This window comes from Mytilus edulis, chromosome 5 (genome assembly GCF_963676685.1).
Source record: "Mytilus edulis chromosome 5, xbMytEdul2.2, whole genome shotgun sequence".
NCBI lineage: Eukaryota > Metazoa > Mollusca > Bivalvia > Mytilida > Mytilidae > Mytilus > Mytilus edulis.
Window position 1 is genome coordinate 72,945,433 of NC_092348.1, and position 21,479 is coordinate 72,966,911.

Below are 21,479 nucleotides of genomic sequence, written 5' to 3' on the forward strand. Positions count from 1 at the left end.
CTTGTAGTTGTTAGCGTGTAAAGCTAGTATAAGGACAATTCTGTAAACCAAGGATTTTCTTATCCCAGGCATAGATTACCTTAGCCGTATTTGGCAAAACTTTTTGGAGTTTTGGATCCTCAATGCTCTTCAACTTTGTACTAGTTTGGCTTTATAAATAATTTGATATTAGCGTCACTGATGAGTCTTAGTAGACGAAACGCGCGTCTGGCGTACTAAATTATAATCCTGGTACCTTTGATAACTATTTATACCACTGAGTCGATGCCACTGTTGCTGGGCATTTCGTCCCCGAGGGTATCACCAGCCCAGTAGTCAGCACTTCGGTGTTGACATGAATATCAACAATGTGGTCATTTTTATGAATTTTCTGTTTACAAAACGTTGAATTTTTCGAAAAACTAAGGATTTTCTTATCCCAGGCATAGATTACCTTAGCCGTATTTGGCACAACTGTTTGGAATTTTGGATCCTCAATGCTCTTCAACTATGTACTTTATATATAAATATTTTGATATGAGCGTCACTGATGAGTCTTATGTAGACGAAACGCGCGTCTGGCGTACTAAATTATAATCCTGGTACCTTTGATAACTATTATGAGTCCAAGAATTATAAATATTACAAATAGTCATGAACTTATTGAACGGAATTGAGAACATAGCAGTGCAATTAACTTTTTTTATATCTTGTAACGTGACATTGTCAATTTTGCGTTTACCATTCATTCGTGGTTTTTGCTCTCATCATGAAGTACTTGATCAAATTTGCGTTTTATCATTATTTGGGTCACCTTGTGCTGATGTAATGGCGTTTCTTTTACATTTTATCTTCAAAATTTTATATTTGATCTTTAGGTCTGCAAGTTTATGGTCTTTAACTTGAGTTTTAGAGCATTAAATCTAAAAATTTAACTAAAAAGTGCTCCTTGAAAACTTTCCTTGCCATTTATATACATGACATAAAATGAACTTACAGCTAGGACCAGTGTTTGATATTTTTAAAGTTTTACGAAAGCAATTACGAGTTGGTTGGAAAATATCTGTGTAGCAGACTACCCTCATATGGATTTGGACGACCATTTTTTGGGGGGCATGTAAGGCTATGTGCATCAGAATGAAATAGCATTCGTTAAAATTAACCGATATTTGTCATTATATCTAGATCTGTTGCCCAGGTATTTATTGTTTGTATTTAAAGTAGATTTGACTGAAACTAGTCCATACATGGCAGACAATTAGATTAGCTTGTATACCATCCTTTATAAAACCTGTTGATTTCAGTTATAGATACTTTCCAACTTATTTGTTTAACAAGCATGTAATTATACAAGACCATGTGTGTGTGTTACCATGCAAACCAACGGAGTCGTATCTTTGTTAATACACCTATCATTATAATGATTAGATAATGTCACCTTCGCAAATCAAGGGTAACGAACCAGTTCCCTTCCCTCGACCCTTCGTGGTTTAGGATAGAATTTCGGAGACACGAGCATTAATTTCTATTGAATGCAGTTGTAAATGCCTGCATCAAATAAAAAAGCACCTTTAAGATGATTACGTGTAAATGTAGAAAATTTAAAGACACAATTGCCACGTACTGATTGTGCAACAATTTCTCCCACCCCCATCCCCCAAAAAAATGTAAAACTAGCATTATAAATTTTCAGTTCCTGCTTCAGAAAATTTACAAAAACAAGACGCAACTATTTGTACACGTCTGCATTTTTAAGAGAGTTCGAGTGCTGCCATTGATCAATAATGATGTTGTTGGAATGGGCGTTACTTTAATATTCCAGTACATGACGCATCATTATAATCACAAGTGTTGGTTTAATCTTCAAAGGGTGGAGAGAAAAGGACGGGAATGTTATCCTTGGCTAGCGAAGATGAGAGAAGTTACCCTTTGTAAATATGTACGTAATGTTACCTCCCTTTGTGAGGACAGGAAATATAATTGATATGTTAGTTTTCTTGTGGTTTACTGTTTCTAAAGTATTGTAATCTTTAAAATACGATGGTTTTTCAACACAAGGTATAAATTGTCGGAGCACAACTTTTCTAAATTTAACTTTTCGGTAACAATGCTCTTCAACCTTGTTTTGATTTTTCTATTCAGCTGTTTAAATTCTAGTTCCACTGGTAGATTTTATGTAGACTAAACGGTTTACTAATTATAAGACTGAAATCTCTTATGAGTTTGTTTTTAATACACAAGAACAAAATGTACAGTTGATATCAACATAAGAATATGTTGCATAATTGCCAGTAGGACAATTGTCAATCAAGGACCAAATGTCATCAATGGCCTCCAACATTGAGCAAAACCCATACAGTGAGCTGTAAAAGAACCTGACATGAAATAATGTAAAAAATAAATGCCAACAAGAAAATCAACAGCCTTCTTTATGAAGAAAATAATAAACTACAAAAATATGATAGACTTTAAAAAAATCCAAATACAAAAACAACATGCGTCTGAGCTCACAAGTTAAATCAAGAAGTATACAATCGACTCTCGTTATCTCGAAGTATGTCTGACCACAAAAGAATTTCGAGATACCGGTAGTTCAACTGGTCTTTTTGACAAGGTATCTGGAGTCATCTGCCGACAATTTACAGAATTCTGCAATCAAAAATGTTTAATCTTCATTGTGACCGATTTCATACCTTCGAATTTTGTCCATGGAAACCAGTAGACACTTTCTTCTTCAGTTCCGTCATTGTACTTGCCATTTGGATTGACAAAGGTGCACCGATACTTATTCCATGCTTCTTCAGCATACCACCATCCAGCTTTAGTATAATTAGCGCATTCCCCTCCGGACCAGTTGTCATTGTCACGATCTTTGGTTGAAAATAATTGACCGGATATTTGAATGAATACGTTCCCATTGACATCCCCTAAGTTTTCATAAATAGAATAATAATATTAGTTTTGGAACTTTCAATCTTGTTTTGCAGAGTAAATGTATTTGGTAGAATGATAGAATTATAGTAGACACTTACAGTGGGAAAACTAATAAACAAAAACAGACAAACATATTTTGGTTAAAGTAAAAAAAGAATAAAAGCAAGAACAAAGTTATCTAGACATAAGATTCAGTGTAACAAAATCAATCTAAAATTAAGAATGAGTAAATGTAATTTGAATGAATATGGAGTTTTTGTTCCATAGATAAATCCACTGTATTATTTATTCTAATACCATACCTATATAAGAGTTCAGTAGATGACTTCTAGACTTAGAAATGTTTGCAGGGTCTTAATCCGTCTCCTTTACTTATGCATACCACAACAATCAAACATATTCGTAATTTATTTTGACTCATCAATGCTTCACTTCCTTTCACTTTCTATTTTATTTGGAATTTTTTACATTTTTGATTCGAGTATCACTGATGTGTACTTCGAAGACAAAGTTAAACGAACATTCTGGTATATATGATGAGATTGTATAGATCTAATAAGATTGAGAATGGATATAGGGAATATGTCAAAGAGGCAATAGTTCAGTGAAAATGGACGTCATACAAAACTCTACTTGTATTTTTGTCCATCTGATGAATTAAGCCTTTTTCAACTGATTTTTATAGTTCGTTCTTATGTTGTACTGTTATACCACTGTCCCATGTTAGGGGGAGGGTTGGGATCCCGCTAACATGTTTAACCCCGCCACATTATTTATGTATGTGCCTGTCCCAAGTCAGGAGCCTGTAATTCAGTGGTTGTCGTTTGTTTATGTGTTACATATTTGTTTTTCGTTCATTTTTTTTTTACATAAATAAGGCCGTTAGTTTTCTCGTTTGAATTGATTTACATTGTCTTATCCGGACCTATTATAGCGGTATAGGCTTTGCTCATTGTTGAAGGCCGTACGGTGACCTATAGTTGTTTATGTCTGTGTCATTTTGGTCTTTTGTGGATAGTTGTCTCATTGGCAATCATACCACATCTTCTTTTTTTATATCTTAAACATATAACTGAACTAAAACTAAAAACCTACAAGACTAACAAAGATCAGAAGCTCCGGACTTAGGAAATGCGCAACAATCCCGTGGGGTTAAACATGTTTTGGAGATCTACCCCCCCCCCCACCAGTTAACCTAGCAAATGTACAATAAAGAAACCCATAGCAATAGAGGTTTCCCGATTTGCTATGTATCAGGTGCGATTGGTACGTAACACAACCGTTGATGCTGTTATGGAGGTGTCGTTTAAAATATGAGATTATTGTATTCATCAATATGAAATTAAAGAAATCGAATTGCATATCTGTGATAAAAAAACTTAATCTTTTATTTATTTACGATTTTACTGCTTCTAGAACACTTTGTTTGTAATTTTATACAAAAATATTTATTGTATGCACAAAGAGAATAAATCAAACAGTCCTTACTGGTACTGAGTTGTCTGGACCTTTAGATTCTGAATATAGATTTGCGTTTCTGTATATTTTGGTGTTTTGTTTTTTTGTGTATATTCAGAAAATAAAATAGAATCAGGAATTTGTTCTAATACTTAAATAGAATTTGGAATAATAAGAAATTGTCTATTCATAACTTTCGTAGTCGTATCTTAATTACTAAGATGATATAATATAACAAGGATACGTTAAAATGGCGAAATTGTGTTCAAAATCGTGCTGGTTTATTATTAAAATCAATTGTTATTAACAAATTAATCTTTTCGATCATTGAAGCAACATTTTGTCTTAAACGCAATACACTGTAAACATATCCTTTTCTTTATATTTTGTCACTGGACTTTTCGGTGGATGTAATCATTATAAAAGATTGATGCTTATATTACTTATAGAACGAACATTTAACTTCAAAGGGGGTATGGATTTTTCCAAAAAAAAATATTTCTGATCCCCATTGTGATGAAGAAGAAAAAAATCTGATGAAACAGAGGACAAACAAATTATTATGAACCCTTTCCTTATAGCGTTACATTTTGAAATAAATCACTTGTTTGGTACAGGGAACAGTATATATGGGTGCTGGGAACGGTTTATTAATGTATGTTCCTGTATGGTAGCAGTGAAATATGATATAAAATTTCTGACTTCAACCATAACACAACCAACCCCCTCACTTTTTGAAGTTAAATGTTTCTCCCTTAAAGAATGAATATACGTATTATGACACTGACGAAAACCATTTCTAGAGTCGAAATATTTATCAGTACGATATGAGTAAATATATAATCGAGTAAATTTGTATACTGTACGAGCTAGCGAGTAGTATATATATAAAGACGAGGTTTAATGTTAACCAATATCTATCCATCAATCCTTTTGTCGTACTGCACTGCTAGAAAAACTGTTTACATCACTGCGTTTTTTTAACTGATTACGCCAATAATATGACGCTAAATTTGCACTAATGCAATTTGAATATGTCTTCCAAATATTTGGTATTGTTCTACGGGAAATATATGTTGCTATGCAATGTCTTTTGAACCATTTACAACTCCCAGTCCGAGGGTAAAAAAAACGAAGGATGCAAAATGAATACGATATCAGTTTTAGCTGTATGCATAATTGCTAAAGGCAAATTATTTCTTAGCTATCAGGTTATCGAAATAAAATGTAACAAGAGGTCCTTAAGAGTAGAATATAATTCATGACTAAAATCTTTATAATGTTGATTATTTGTCTTTTTAAATATCTCTCCACCTTCAAAAGTTAGCCGTAAACACTTCAAAAAAGTTTCAAAATAGCCATTTAAGGGCAACAACTTTCATATGTAAACAACGGAGAAAACCCTCTTTTCTGACCTATTTTCATATCCTTGGCACTCATACCACATCTTCCTATATTTATTTATAACAGAAGTTGACCTATTTTACAGGGACTGTATTCTATCTGAGGACACACAAGTTTATATAGTTCATACTTATACAATGTTAATTCCTTTTTTATCTACAGATTTAACATTTACATACTGACAAGAATGAAAACATAGACACTTTCAATTTATCTAATTTTCAATTTTTGAAGTCAATCAAACCGAAAAACGAATTTTGGATTTAATTCTTTTTACCTTTATTGTTTTTTAGACTTTTGTTAATCAATTTAATTCCATGTTAAAATATATTTTATGTGTTTATATTTTCCAAACACCTACCAAAAATATGCAAAAACTTAATCGTTTTATACTATTATAAAGTTATTACGAAAAACCTGTAAACCTTTCGTGACAACAGTTACTTGCAACGGCTATTTGAAAGCCTATTAGAGTACACACAATATTGTGTATTTATGAATACAAGAATACAAGAAGTATCCGCATGAAATTAGTACCAATTAACATCTTAAATTTCTTACAATAGTTCTGTATATGATTTATAAAACATACGTTGATTTTAACTGTATACATCAATTATTTCCAAAAGTTAAATGATGGCTCCCAGTTCGGGAAACCTCTAGTTAAATAAAGTTTAAATGAAGTCCGAGTCCGATGTCAAAATAAGCGAGAAAAGAAACGAGACAAAATGTCAATGACACATAAATTAACTAATTCTTCCTTTAGGGTTTATTATCATACCATCATTATAAGATGTACGGGAACATAACCCGTATCATGCCAACAAACAGTTTTAGAAAAATATGTTTATTTCCGATTTAAAGATCCTATAAGTGAATCAATATTAATGTCAAAACATGCCATCCTTAATGGCCAGATAACAGAATTGTACCCATATCCCATCTAAATAAGTCTGTTTAAAGGTTTGCTTAGATTTTGAGGAACATCGACATTTTTGTCCTTTGGAAATGATATTACCATTAAAGATTGGACGTGAAATACCTGAACGTATAAGATGTCTGCATGCTGATTTATATTTACGAATGATACAAATTATATGGAATTTTATATAACTTAAAAAAAAACAATGAGATACAGGCAGTCGTTCTAAGCAGCTGTTTAAGTTTGTTCAATTTGCCATTGAATATCTTTAACGTGGCGTTTCATCTCAAAACACGACCTAGTATTGCCTGAACGATTATAAACAATCTCGCAATACCTGTTTTTTTTTTTTGGTAAATAAAAATGTTACTTCAGGAAAAGATGTTTTCTTAATCCGATTTTAAAGTCATTAACTTAAAAAAGAGCATATTTGAAGACCCCATGAGTCTAGGACCTTTGGTTTAATAGTAAAATCTGATTTTGTCTTTTTATAAAGCTAAAATAAGGGTTATGCTCTTAACAAAAGGGTCAAATCTCTTCAGTCAAAATGTACAGAAGTTCCGCCTTAATGATCCAAACATTTACCACAAATCAAGTCAAAGGTCAAGGTCAACATATAAATCTGAGTAAAGATTACAATCAAAATTCAAAATTTAGAACATGGCCTTGACCTTTGACGTTGATCTCAATTTCATCCAAATGGACCATGGACTCTATGTCAAAAGACTAAACGCCCCTGTGATTTATACTGTAGGAATTTATTCAACATATCACCTATGTTAAATTTTCATAGGGAAATAACTCCAATAAGATGTCATCCGATAATATCAGAGAAACTTATTAACCAAAATAGTTTGTTGAAAAAGATAACAAGAAAAAGGGGACGCTAGGAGATAACTCCTATAAGAATAGGTGTTTGGTTACACAGGTTGTGTTTTGAAGTTCCCATCACTGTACAACATCCGAGCCAAAAAACCTATCGATATGTTGTAAAACAAAATAGCATCTAAAACGGCTGAAGAATTTTTTTTTTAAAAGTAAAAAAATAATCAAAACAAAAGTAAAAGGTCTTTCCACAAAATGTGGAAAGACCTAATAATCAAAACAAGTACTATAAAAGGTCTTCCCACAGAAAAGTGGAAAGACTTAATAAATAAAACAGAAGTAAAAGGTATGCACGAAATTTGGAAAGACTTAAAAATCAGAAGAAGCAAAAGGTAACAACGAAAAGTGGAAAGACCTAGTAATACTATAGTGAATAAATACAGTAAGGTTTCCCCTTTTGGAAAAGGAATGACCTGAATAATAATAATAATCAGAAGAAAAACAGTAAGGTCTTTCCCTTTTGGAAAAGGGAAGACCTAAATAATAATAATCAAAAGAAATATAGTTAGGACTTTCCATTTTGGAAAAGGAAAGACCTTAAACATAAAAATAATAAATTGTGTGCCGCTAATATGCTTCAGTAATATTTTGTCAAAACATCTCCGTGTGGTCCCAAATATATTACAATATCTTCCTTGTAAGCTTACCAGCTGTTCCTTTGTACCCAGCTAATGTTAATCTATAATTTTCAGACTCGTCTGCTATTTTAAATGTCTCGTACTGAGCATAGCTCCTCTCTCCAGAACCCCTCTCTAAGTCAAATCTCAAACTATGCGACTTTCCATTCAAGATATTAAAGATGTTGTCGTTACCTTCAGAAATAAAACAAATTGTCTTTTCAAGGTTGATTTTTTTGTACTTTGTTTTACTGATAATATAATGATGCCATTGCACAGAAACCTGTTAAAGTTTAAGTGAATTTTTCCAACAACCAATATTGTTGCTTATACATGTCGTAATAATGATTTATCATTTTTTTCTCTGCTATCCTGACCGATTTCTATATCATAAGTTTTTTAAGATTGAATTAATTATCTGTTTGATGTCAACATCTTCTTATTTCTATTAACATAATATAAAGAAATAAATTTATTATAGGAACTAGGATTACAATTTGATTTTTGCGTCATACGCGCGTTTCGTCTATAAAAGTTTCATCAGTAACGCTCGAATCATCAAATATTCCTAAAATGGCCAAATAAAGTACGCAGTTGAAGAGCATTGGGGACCAGAAATTCCTTCAAGTTTTGCTAAATACAGCTAATGTAATATATTCCTGAGGCAGAACATTTATAATTATGACCATGCTAACCATATCAATGATAGTTCATGTCAACACAGAAGTGCAACGATGGTAGCTTAATCTAAACTTTGTTATGTAAACTTTGACCTGTGTTATAGTTATAAGTTATTGTGTATTTATTTAGTTAACCGTCTTAGAAATAAATTCATTTTGAATTAAAATATATTAACGTCAAAACGTTGTTATTGATTTGCAGTTTTCGAGAAAAAAAATGTATTTTCCCCAAAGATTCCGTGATTTTGCTTCAATTGTAATGGTTCAAACAATAAAATTACCCCGATCTCATAAATTTCCAGGAAAAAGATTTATCAGAGACTCTTTCGTTGTTTTTAGGTTCTTACTCTTTCACGTGCTAAATTTAAACTGTCATTTTTTAATATGGTTTGAAACTGCAAAAACACAAATATAAATATGTTAGTTATACTCAAACTTACCAAGCCAGTATTCTCCAGAAACGTTGCCAAATCCTTTCTTGTAATCTAACCATTCTCTATAAAAATCTACTGACCCATCTAGTCGTCTTTGGATCACCTATAACATAGATAATAAATTGTTTCGTAGTAATCTAGTTGCAAAAAAAGGAACGGTGTATTCAGAACTCACAAGTCAATATTTATATACTCAGAAATTATGGCCGAAGTGATCATGCATGAAGACTTATAGATTTAGTTACTTGTATAAATTAAGGCAACAGTAGTTTACCGATGTAGCAAACAAAAATATGGGTAATCGGATGAACCCTCAAAAGAGCAGGACCTGGTGCGTTGAAAGGGTGAGCATCTCCTGTTATGTCGTGCATTCCTCTGTATTTTCTACTAAACGTTTATTAAATATGTAGGACTCTAAAATGCGATGGGGACGCTAAAGTACGATAGCCACGCTAAATTACGATGGTCTACGCTAAAGTACGATGCCTATATACGCTAAAGTCTGATGGTCCGCGAAAGTATAGACGTACAAACGTAGTTGGATTATGACGTTAGCAGTCGTTTATACAAACCAAAAATCAGTGTACATCCCGTAAGATAGATAAGGAATATTTGATTAACAACTTTTAAAACGGTATGTCCATGACTTAATTTTAAACCTAACCGGGCTTTGTATAGACTGAAACGAATGTGTTCATTTTCGGGTACTGGAAGAAGGACTTGTGTCCTGAAGTTGACCCAATGTCTATATTGATACAAAATAGTAAACGCATAGGTATCCTGTATCCTGCTTTTATTGGCAAAAGCAAAAGTTCAAACACATCAAACAAATGAATAACAAATGTTGATTGGTTACATTTAAACAGGTATTACTATAACATTGAAAAAAAGTGTTCATTACAAAAAGAGATTCGTCCAGCTTGCATAATTCTATAAGCATAGTCACATTAACTTGTAGACCTTTGTTCAGGCTTATTCCATATATTATACGGTAACATTGTCCATTACCATACATCGGCCACCTTTTGGAATCTGGCTTTCATATTAATATTTGTTCTCAGTGACAATATTTTTGGTTGTATCTAAGAACGGAAAAAGAACACCTGTCATTTACATTTGCTTTTGCTCGGTGATAATTAGAAAAGAGATTTAAGCAGTCAAGTATATTTTTAAAATTGTGTGTAAACTCACGTTTTTTGTTAACCCTTTAACTAGTTTTAAAATTATTTCTTGATCAAAACAATGCAAATGGGATACATTATTATTGCAAGCTGGTTATTAAATCTTTCGCATAATTGTACATGTTCGCAATATTTTAGTGTAGTGAAACTAAATTGCATACACTTTGAAGATGTTACTTTCAGAAAGGATATTTTCAATTTTCCGGAAAAGTATTAAAATGGGCAACTTTGTTTACAAATTTTAGAAAAAATGTGTCAAACTACAAACGGCGATTGACTTTTACAAAGCTTGTAAGTAATATATAACTGCGACATGATTCAGTAAAATGAAATAAATGAAGAGATGTGATATGAGCAATGTCATATCAAAAATTGATAACAAATAAAACTAAAAAATCGTACACTTAAAGATATAAACATGTCACCAAAGTTTCACGAAAACCTTTGTTTATCAACAAAAAACAATAACTTAGAAACCTAAAATCTAAAAACTTAAAAATCGGAAGGGATCTTACGTGAATATATATATATAAACAATTTACTAAAGTTTCATTTCTATATGTGGTTTTTAAATTTGATAGATGCTTTTTGTGCTTTATTGTTAAATATTTTTTTGCTTTGTGATTGTAACACAGTGATGACTGCTGTACCCATATTTTGACTATTTACATATCATAGACATAGGAAGATGTGGTACGAGTGCCAATGAGACAACTCTCAGGACATCCACGTAACAATTTATAAAAGTAAACCATTATAGGTCAAGGTACGGCCTTCAATATCTGTTTTGTTCAAGCATCGTTGTAAATATAATGGAATTTGTTGCGATTTAAATGGAATTAAAATGTATAGGTGAGAGGTTTAGCGCTATAAAACCGGTTTAATCCACCATTTCTATATTTGAAAATGCCTGTACCAAGTCAGGAATATGACAGATGTTGTCCATTCGTTTGATGTGTTTTATCATTTTATTTTGCCATTTGATAAGGGACTTTCCGTTTTGAGTTTTCCTCGGAGTTAAGTATTTTTGTGATTTTCCTTTTTAGATATTGATTGATTGTCTGAAAACAGGACAATTTTCCCCTTTTTTATCAATTTAATTCAAGAACCTTCGAAACGCGAGTTTTATAAAAAAAAAAAAAAAAAAAAGGAGCTTTCGGCAATTGATATAAACAATTCATCAAAGTTTCATAAAAAATAGTTAACTCGTTTTTGAGTCATTGTCTGACATGTACGTAACGGACAAACTGAGGGACAAGCAACGGTATACTATAATATGTTCCCCATAAAATGTTAAAAAGTTTGTTTTATAATTTTTGCTTCCTTCCATGCTCTTATTGGTACATTATTACTAAATGATATAGCTTGAATAGCTATGACTACTTGAAAATCTGAGGTCTATAGTAGGGTGTTCAATACATCTTGTCCAAAAACAAAAAAACAAATAATTCATGCACTAAAATTTTCTTTGTTACAATTCATTTTACAAAAACAATTATACCTTCCTATTTTTCTCCAAATTGTTTAAACTTGAGTATATTTTGAATTGATTGAAAAGGTTCTTCAATCTTCACTTCAGTTAACATTATCACAGTTTTATATATGTATGTAGAAGATGTGATATGAGAGTCAATGAGACAACTATCCACCAAAGTCACAATTTGTAATTTTAGTAAAATATTTTAAAAGGACCAAAAATGAATAGTGTAAAACTATTCGAACAGTCAAACCAACTTTATAATCTAAATAAAAACGACAAACAAGAATAAAATTGAGAATGGAAATGGGGAATGTGTCAAAGAGACAACAATCCGACCATAGAACAGACAACAGCAGAAGATCACCAATAGGTCTTCAAAAGGCGAGAAACTCTTGCACCCGGAAACGTCCTTCAGCTAGCCCCTTAAAAATATCGATACTAATACAGTGATAATGGACGCCCTACTAAACTCCAATTTAAACACAAGAAACTAAAACTGAAAATCATGCACGACTTCCATAGGCCAGAGTCTCTTGACTCGGGCCAGGCGCAAAAATGCGGGGGGTTAAACATGTTCTTTGAGATCTCAACCCTCTCCCTATACCTCTAGCCAATGTTGAAAAGTAAACGCATAACAATACGCACAGTAAAATTCAGTCCAAGAGAAGTCCTAGTCCGATGTCAGAAGAGGTAACAAAAGAAAATAAACATAATGAATGTCGTACATGAATAACAACAGACTGATTACCTTAGCTGTATTTGGCAAAACCTTTAGGGATTTTGGTCCTCAATGCTCTTCAACTTCGTACTTTGTTTGGCCTATTGACTTTTTTTGGATTCGAGCGTCACTGATAAGTCTTTTGTAGACGAAACGCGCGTCTGGCGTTTCCACAAAATTCAGTCCTGGTATGTATGATGAGTTTATCTACTAGCAATTACTAGCATGCCAGCTTTAGACCTCAATTAAACTTAGTGAAAGATTATGTCTTCATCATATGAATATCAGGCACATTATCTCCCGTTAATAGTTTAGTACTATACCATCATAAAATATATGAGAGGAACATAACCCGTCTCATGCCAACAACTGGTTTTTAAATAAATGTGTTTAATTCCGATGAAGAGACCCAAGTGAATCAATATTAAAGCCAAAATATGCAAACTTTAATGACTTGACAACAGTCTGTTTAAAGGTTGTGTTAGCTTTTGAGGTGAATACTGACATTTTTGTGCTTTGTAAAGAATATTACCATAAAAATTGGATGTGAAATACCTGAACGTATAAGATGTCTGCATATTGATTAGTTTGTGATATCGAAAACCCTGGTGTAATATATTTTCAGTAAAACATAAATTTCTCTCTCTAAAATCCTAAAAGTTGTTACATCCACGAGTGAATCGTACAAGTTGAGATAAATAAACAACGTAAGATGGCGACAAGGGATGTCACCATCTAAAAATAGATAATTAACGATAGGACATTTTTGTATTAATCTTTCCGTTAATGACATAGATATCAAGATCGAGGAAAGGGCAGTGGTCATTGTTAGTATTAGCTTTATTTAAAGTAAGTTCAAAAGGATAAATTTCTTTAGTATACATACTGAAGTCCTCATTATTGAGAGCCAATATATCATCTAAATATCTAAGAGTATTATTAAATTTTTGTATCAGATTTTGTTTTGATAGGTCTTTGCGTATTTCAGTCATAAATTGTAACTCATAGCAATACAAAAAACAGGTCCGCAATAAATGATGCACAGTTAGTCCCCATAGTTATTTCGATATTTTGACGATATACGGAATCTCCAAAGCGAACAAAAATGGTATCTAGTAAAAAATTCATTGGCAGATATAGTATCAAAGCATGTCCAGTTGACATAGTTCTATTGTTTATTGCAACTTAAAAAGACCCAAAAGACTTTTTAAATGCCCATTTAGTTAGGTGTGTGATTTTTTCTTAATGAGAATATTAGACAAAGTGGTAGAAAATCCAAACTTTGAACAGATTCAAAATCACCAATACACAATGATATAAGCATGCAATTTATCAAGTATTTTAAACGAGTTTTTGACACTCCAAAAGTAATTAATTCCGCTATTTTCAAAGGCCTTATTTGAACAATTTCTTATCAGGTTTTTAATTGTACCAAGTGTACTAGTAAGAAGAATAGAAAATTTAGTAGTGGAACAATGGCTTGAGGACGAAATAAATCTATATTTGTAAGGTGATTTGTGAAGCTTCGGAAGCCAATACATATATAGTTTAGACCTTCATTGTTTTTTGTTCTGCTTGTAAAGAGGTAGATAAAAGTTTATGTTTGTTTCATATATCGTGTTCTGAAAATGTCAACATACCTCAATTATCATATAATCCAATTGTATACATGCATTAACATTTTCTTATTCTGACTCTAAGTATGTTGCATTGGCGATTGTTTTTGTTGCACTGCAGTGTATCTGGTGTCCCGTTGTTTCAGCCTTAGAGTTGATATGTTTCTCTCGTTTTTTGTTGGTAACCCGGACATCTTTTATGACTTTGGAACAGCGGTATACTACTGTTGCCTTAATTTAACATATTTATGGGAAAAGAATATCAAAATGACAAATTTATCTGAACCGACTATGATTCAAACATTTTCAGAATCTTTGAAGTTCTGATTCCTAGATTAAACATACCGTCCATCCATTGTCTGTCATATCGCAATACACATTTATACATCTGTTGTTTGTAAAAATCTTGTAGACGCCGTTGATACTTCCCATGGGCATTTTGGAGCAGTCAGTTGGTTCCTGATCTATAATATCAAAATATTTATGCATATAGAGATAAATAAAGAGTATCTTGCACCAGTCTGATACATTCCATTGTTTCACATGATATTCAATAAACTTATTTCATTCACATCACACCACTAGAGATGCATTAACTGATTACAATTAATATATTCAATATTGATGTTTAATTAAATCTTCAAATTTCATCAGTCTAAACTGGTGTTAGATCGCCAATCCATGTCAGATCAAGCTAAACTTCTGGTGATTACTTAACTTTTAGTTGTTGATTCGAGCGTCACTGATGAGTCTTTTGTAGACGAAAAGCGCGTCTGGGTCGATGACATTGGTGATGTAATTTTAATTCCCCTAAGTAGCCCAGTAGTCAGCACTTCTGTGTTGACTTGAGTTAGATTGGAATGTTCATAATTATAAATTAACAAAACTTTGCATTTTTGAAATACTAAGGCTTTTCTACCTCAGAAATAGATTACTTTAGCTGTATTCACCAAAACTTTAGGACTTTTTGGTCCTCAATGCTCTTCAACTTCGTACTTTATTTGACCTTTTTAACATACTTTTATTCGATCGTCACTGGTGTGCTTTTGTAGACGAAACGTGCGTGTGGCGCAAATACAAATTCCAATCCTGGTATCTATGATGAGTTTATTTACCAGTCATATGACACCTGCAGACTGGTATAAGCTATATCTTTCGACTATCTCTCTTCTATTTTTAAAAGACACTTTAAAGCAGGTTGTCTTCTATGTTCAGTAAAACAGCGTAGTATCTGTCCGGTGTAAATAATCATCAAAGGTAAAAACAATAAATAGTATTTTAATTCAACTGCGATATGTGTCGTTCTGAAACTATTGCCTTTTTCAAAGCGAACCTTCTTTACTTGATTCTTACACTTATGCTTATATTATTGTTATTATAAGTATATTCCTTTTGCGTCAGGTTTAATACGAATAATGTACTTGTGTCTCATACATTTTCCCTAATTTTAGACAATAAGATATGTTAAAATTAAACACCAGACTGTTGTTAGATAAACACATTAACTTTACATCACACCAAACTGTTGTGAGATAAATACATTAAATTCTCAATCGCCCTGCTCGTTCGAATTGGAAGTATTTAATATCATCTCTAAATTCAATAGGCTATAGACAAGACAAACACAGTTATAGGATTTGTTGCCCGCAGTAGCATATTATTTTCTCTTGTGATACAATATCTTATTTTACTTTATTGTATAGATTTCGTCGATGCAAACAACATATAAATACAATTCATATTATATTGTTCCTCTTTCGCATCCTTTATTTTTCCTCGGCATTACATCCAACGACTGTACGTTCAATAAACATAGCAGCAACTGTATATTTACCAATGTGAGCAACTTCCCAATAGGTACGATAAAAGTGTACGGCAAAATCCAGTTAAGTTATGAATTTTCTAAATCATACAATGCATTTGAATTTTATTTATCTAGGGCATACTATGTCTTAGGACGTTTCCAGATTCACAGGTTTGCCTGTACTCATAGTAAATTTTGAGGTGAAAATACGGCCATTTTAGCCATAGGGTCCATATGAACCTTAAACCCCAGCCAGAGAAACTGCCAAAAAACTTTCCTCATGCCTTATGCACCTAACACCAAAGTTTATAAATAGTACATACCGTTGCTGAACCAATATCAGAAATAGTTATATATTTCCCATTTATAAATAACTACTAAAAACAGCAAACAAACAAAAACCCACTTTCAAACGAAACGAAACTTTACCTCATACTAGATTGTTAATATATATATCCATTTACTTAACATCACCCCAGACTGTTGTTAAATAAACACATTAACTTTACATCGCACCAGACTGTTGTTATATAAAGACATCAATTTTACACCACACCAGACTGTTGTTAGATAAAGACATCATATTTAAACCTCACCAGACTGTTGTTAGATAAAGACATCATATTTAAATCTCACCAGACTGTTGTTAGATAAAGACATCATATTTAAACCTCACCAGACTGTTGTTAGATAAAGACGTAAACATTACATCACACCAGACTGTTGTTAGATAAAGACACAAACTTTACATCACACCAAATTGTTGGTAGATAAAGACATTAACTTTACATCGCACCAGCCTATTGTTAAATATACATAAACTCATCATAGATACCAGGACTAAATTTAGTATATACGCCAGACGCGCGTTTCGTCTACAAAAGACTCATCAGTGACGCTCGAATCTAAAAAGTTAAAAAGGCCAAATAAAGTACGAAGTTGAAGAGCATCGAGAACCCAAATTCCTAAAAGTTTTGCCAAATACAGCTAAGGATATATATGGCTGAGGTAGAAAAGCCTTAGTATTTCAAAAAATTCAAACATTTGTAAACAGTGAATTTATAAATATAACCATATCAATGACAATTCATGTCAGCACAAAAAGTGCTGACTACTGGGCTTGTGATACCCTCGGGGAAATAAATCTCCACCAGCAGAGGCATCGACCCAGTGGTTGTAAATAAACTCATCATAGATACCAGGACTAAACCGCACCTGACTATTGTTAGATAAAGACATAAACTTTACATCACACCAGACTGTTGTTAAATAAAGACAAACTTTACATCACACCAGATTGTTGATAGATAAAGACATTAATTTTACATAACACCAGCCTATTGTTACATATACAATTAACTTTACATCGAACCTGACTGTTGTTAGGTAAAGACATACACTTTACATCACACCAGACTGTTGTTAGATAAAGACATAAACTTAACATCACACCAGATTGTTGTTAGATATACATATTAACTTTTCATCACACAAGACTGTTGTAAGCGAAAGACATTATTTTTACATCACACCAGACTGTTGTAAGATAAAGACATTAACTTTACATCGCACCTGACTGTTGGTAGATAAAGACATAAACTTTACATCACACCATATTGTTGGTAGATAATCATATCATATCATATCATATCACACTGTTGTTAGATAAAACATTACTTTTACATAACACCAGACTGTTGTTAGATAAAGACATTAAATTTAGATCACACCAGTCTGTTGTTAGAAAAAAACATTGACTTTACATCACACAAAACTGCTGTAAGATGCACGCATTACCTTTACGTCACACCAGAATGTTGTTAGATAAAGACATTTCCTTTACATCATGTCACACTATTGTTAGATAAAACATTAACTTTACATCACACCAGACTGTTGTTAGATAAAACCATTTACTTTACATAAAACAAGACTGTTGTTAGATAAAAACATTTACTTTAAATAACACCAGACTGTTGTTAGACAAAAACATCAACTATAGATCACACAAGACTGTTGTTCGATAAAGACATTATATTTACATCACACCAGAGTATATTATTCTTTTTAATAGACATACCAACAAAGACAAACTATTTCCAACAACGTATTGTCAAGCTATCCTTGATGTTGACCTAACCAACAACGTATGGTCCAGCTATCCTAGATGTTGACCTACATGCAACCAACAACGTATGGTCCAGCAATGCTAGATGTTGACCTAACCAACAACGTGTGGTCCAGCAATCCTAGATAAAGACCTAACCAACATCGTATGATCCAGCTATCATATGTTGACCCATTTAGTCTTGTTCAGCCCATAAACTATATAGGCTGTACAAAATACAACTGCGATACCAAGGTCATATATTAAACAGGGGACAAATGAAGATTTTAAATCCTTGTAAAAGAAATTCTAAGCGAATGATGAAAGTTAGATAAGACGTGGTTGATTTTGTAGATTCTACAAAAGATGTATATGAAGGGCTTACTTTCAAAGTAAAATGGATGGATGGACTTAGTAAACCATCTAAAATCAAGCACGGTGTAAGGCAAGGCGGTATACTCTCAACACACTTATACAAAATATTTGTACAAGACCTATTAGTAGAGCTAGAGCAGAACTCTTTGGGTTATCATTTGGGAGACATATATGTAGGGGCACCAACTTGTGCAGATGATATAGCCTTTATCTCAAACAACGAGTATGAGCTACAAATAATGCTGAATGTAATAGACAGATATGCTAAAGAGCATCATCATAAAATACATCCTACCAAAACAGAAATAATCGACTGTTCAAAGCGTAAATCCTGCTACGGCTGGACAATGGGAGGCAAAGTTGTAAAAACATCTGATTGTAGTGAGCATCTAGGAATAAAGAGAACAGATGGAAAAGAACATAACTTCAACATTAAAGAAAAAATACAAACAGCTAGAAGAACAAAGTATGCACTTATGGGTTCTGGTGTACACGGTTCAAATGGACTTAACCCTGCAATCTCATACCAAATATATAAAACCTATGTAATACCAAGATTAACATATGGTCTAGAAGTACTACCTTTAACAAAATCAAATATAGAGGAACTAGAGATATTCCATAGGAAAAACTTGAGGCACCTACAGTCACTACCAGAAAGAACGTCAAATGCTGTGGTACTGCTACTACTTGGAGCATTGCCTATAGAAGCTGAAATACATAAAAGACATTTATCACTTTTATACTCTATAGTATCATGTGACAACAGCAAAATTAAAGATGTTATGATTAGACAAATTGCCACTAACTATGACAACAAGAAAAGTTTGTTCAGCAGGATACTGAATATACTTGAGATGTATGATCTTCCTTCCATCAACTATTTGCAGTATTGATCCAATTAAATGGAATACTTTCTGCTGCAATAAGATGGAAATAACACAACTGATACTGGATTGTAATAATTTCAAAGAAACACTGAACATAAGTAGTGAACTCATGACCAAGATAGAAGAAAAATGTAGAAATCTATTATTTCAACTTCACGCAAAGAGAATAGAAGTACTGGATGCATTAAACAACAAATAATATATGCCAATGAATATATACATAGTACATGTGGTGACAGTTATACTATTGTAGAGGTTTGAAACAAAAGCCTATATTCAAAGTGAAAAAGGACATTGAAGGATATATTCTGATAATAATATCAACATGAAGGTGAAAATCACCCGTTTGCAAGTACAATAACAATATATAATGATCATGATATTGTGAAAGTAATTTTAAAACAACAAGTGAATCAGATAAAGTCTTAACTTTTAATATCACCATCATGGTTTTTAATCTTTTTAATAATTTTTTTTTTTTTTTTTTTTTTTTTTTTTTTAATTTCCTTTAGTCAATATTACGTTGTTAATCCTTTTATCCATTTTAATTTCCTATTTTTTTTTATGGTAAATTGAATAGGATTTTGTTTTTACAGAATAAACCATTGAAATTTTAAATGGGACAAACATCTTAAAATATAGCACAAAATAATTATATTACAATCATAATGTATTTTTAATATGAATTTTGTTTTAACATACTGAGCAAAGTTAGATAAAATAACTAGATGAAATGAAAGATATGTTTTAGATTTTAAGCATTGGCTACTATTTTGATATTATAACAAGTTTTCTTTTTTTTTTAACATCATAAACTTCCTATGTAAATTACACCCATGTAAGCATCTATTATGTAGGTAATTTTATTGTCACTGGCATGAATAAGAAACACACATCATCGTCACATGTAAATAAGATAAGCATATGATAATAAACAAGTTAAAAAGCAATATCTGTATATATAACTTTAAAAGACACAACAACAACAACAAAACAAAAAGTACATATAATAACAAACATACACATAATGTGCTGTACATAGTTGTAAAGAAACAAAAAAATAAATTATCCACAAAATTACCCTCATATATACTCTAATATCATTAGAGGTGTTCCTGTCTATAGGAAGCTTATACAAAGAAGAAGAAGAAAGTTAGGAAGAATAGTTTGCTATCATTTTCGGAGAAAAACATTACTCAGTGAATTATATACATGTTTTTAACATATGATAAGTCTTACTTACATTTAAGGACCAGAATTCCAGTTTCTATTTTTTCTGTCTTTGGGTTACAGTCGGAAACCAATTTACACTGTCCTGTCATAAGATCATAGCTTGCGGTCTCACACTCCTTTTTGCTCATACACAGAAAGGTACATAGTATAACAGAATCTGTTTTAATAGTTGTAATTGTTGAATCACTTGAAACAATTCTCTCTTCCTGTTCTAATATGAATTTCATTTTATTCTTGATATCTGATGATGTTCCATGGCATATTGGGTATATTACAAAAACACCATAAATAAGTATGATGATAACCATGCTGTCCTTATCCATCGGTAGTTAGAATAAATGAAATATGTGCCCGTTTATAAAACTAGATCTTTAATAGGATGACACAGTCGAAATAATTGATGCATAGATAGTGAATATTTAACCCCTATATAGTATCCATTATATTTTCCGAAGGCAGGTAGAAAGTATCGATTTCTTTTTAAATATTTCTAGTATTGTAATACGCCTTTCTGACGGATGTTTTTAAGGTGCTTGATATTCACTTGTTAATATTCCACAATGATTCGTAAAATATATGTAAGAGCTAATGTCTCAATGCATGTAAAGCAAGACTTTGGTTAATTTACTTGCTTTGTTTGTATATTGTACAGTTGTAATTGGGATAACGTCCAATCAAATTGAAATATAATATATAACGATTTAACTATGCCTGTACATATTGTTTGAAGACTTCAAACTTAATAACCAAGCTTGCCTAAAC

General features: G+C 32.1%; 1 protein-coding gene across 1 annotated transcript; it reads right to left on the reverse strand.

The window, feature by feature from the left end:
• Positions 1–2,318: 2,318 nt before the first annotated feature.
• Positions 2,319–21,089, reverse strand: LOC139524423 (fibrinogen-like protein 1). The gene is made up of 5 exons (XM_071319197.1): positions 20,728–21,089; positions 14,654–14,772; positions 9,320–9,416; positions 8,230–8,394; positions 2,319–2,906 (listed from the first exon to the last, which is right to left on the reverse strand). The coding sequence occupies exons 1-5, from the start codon at positions 21,038–21,040 to the stop codon at positions 2,635–2,637; spliced, it is 966 nt and encodes a 321-aa protein (XP_071175298.1). The 5' UTR covers positions 21,041–21,089; the 3' UTR covers positions 2,319–2,634.
• Positions 21,090–21,479: the final 390 nt, after the last annotated feature.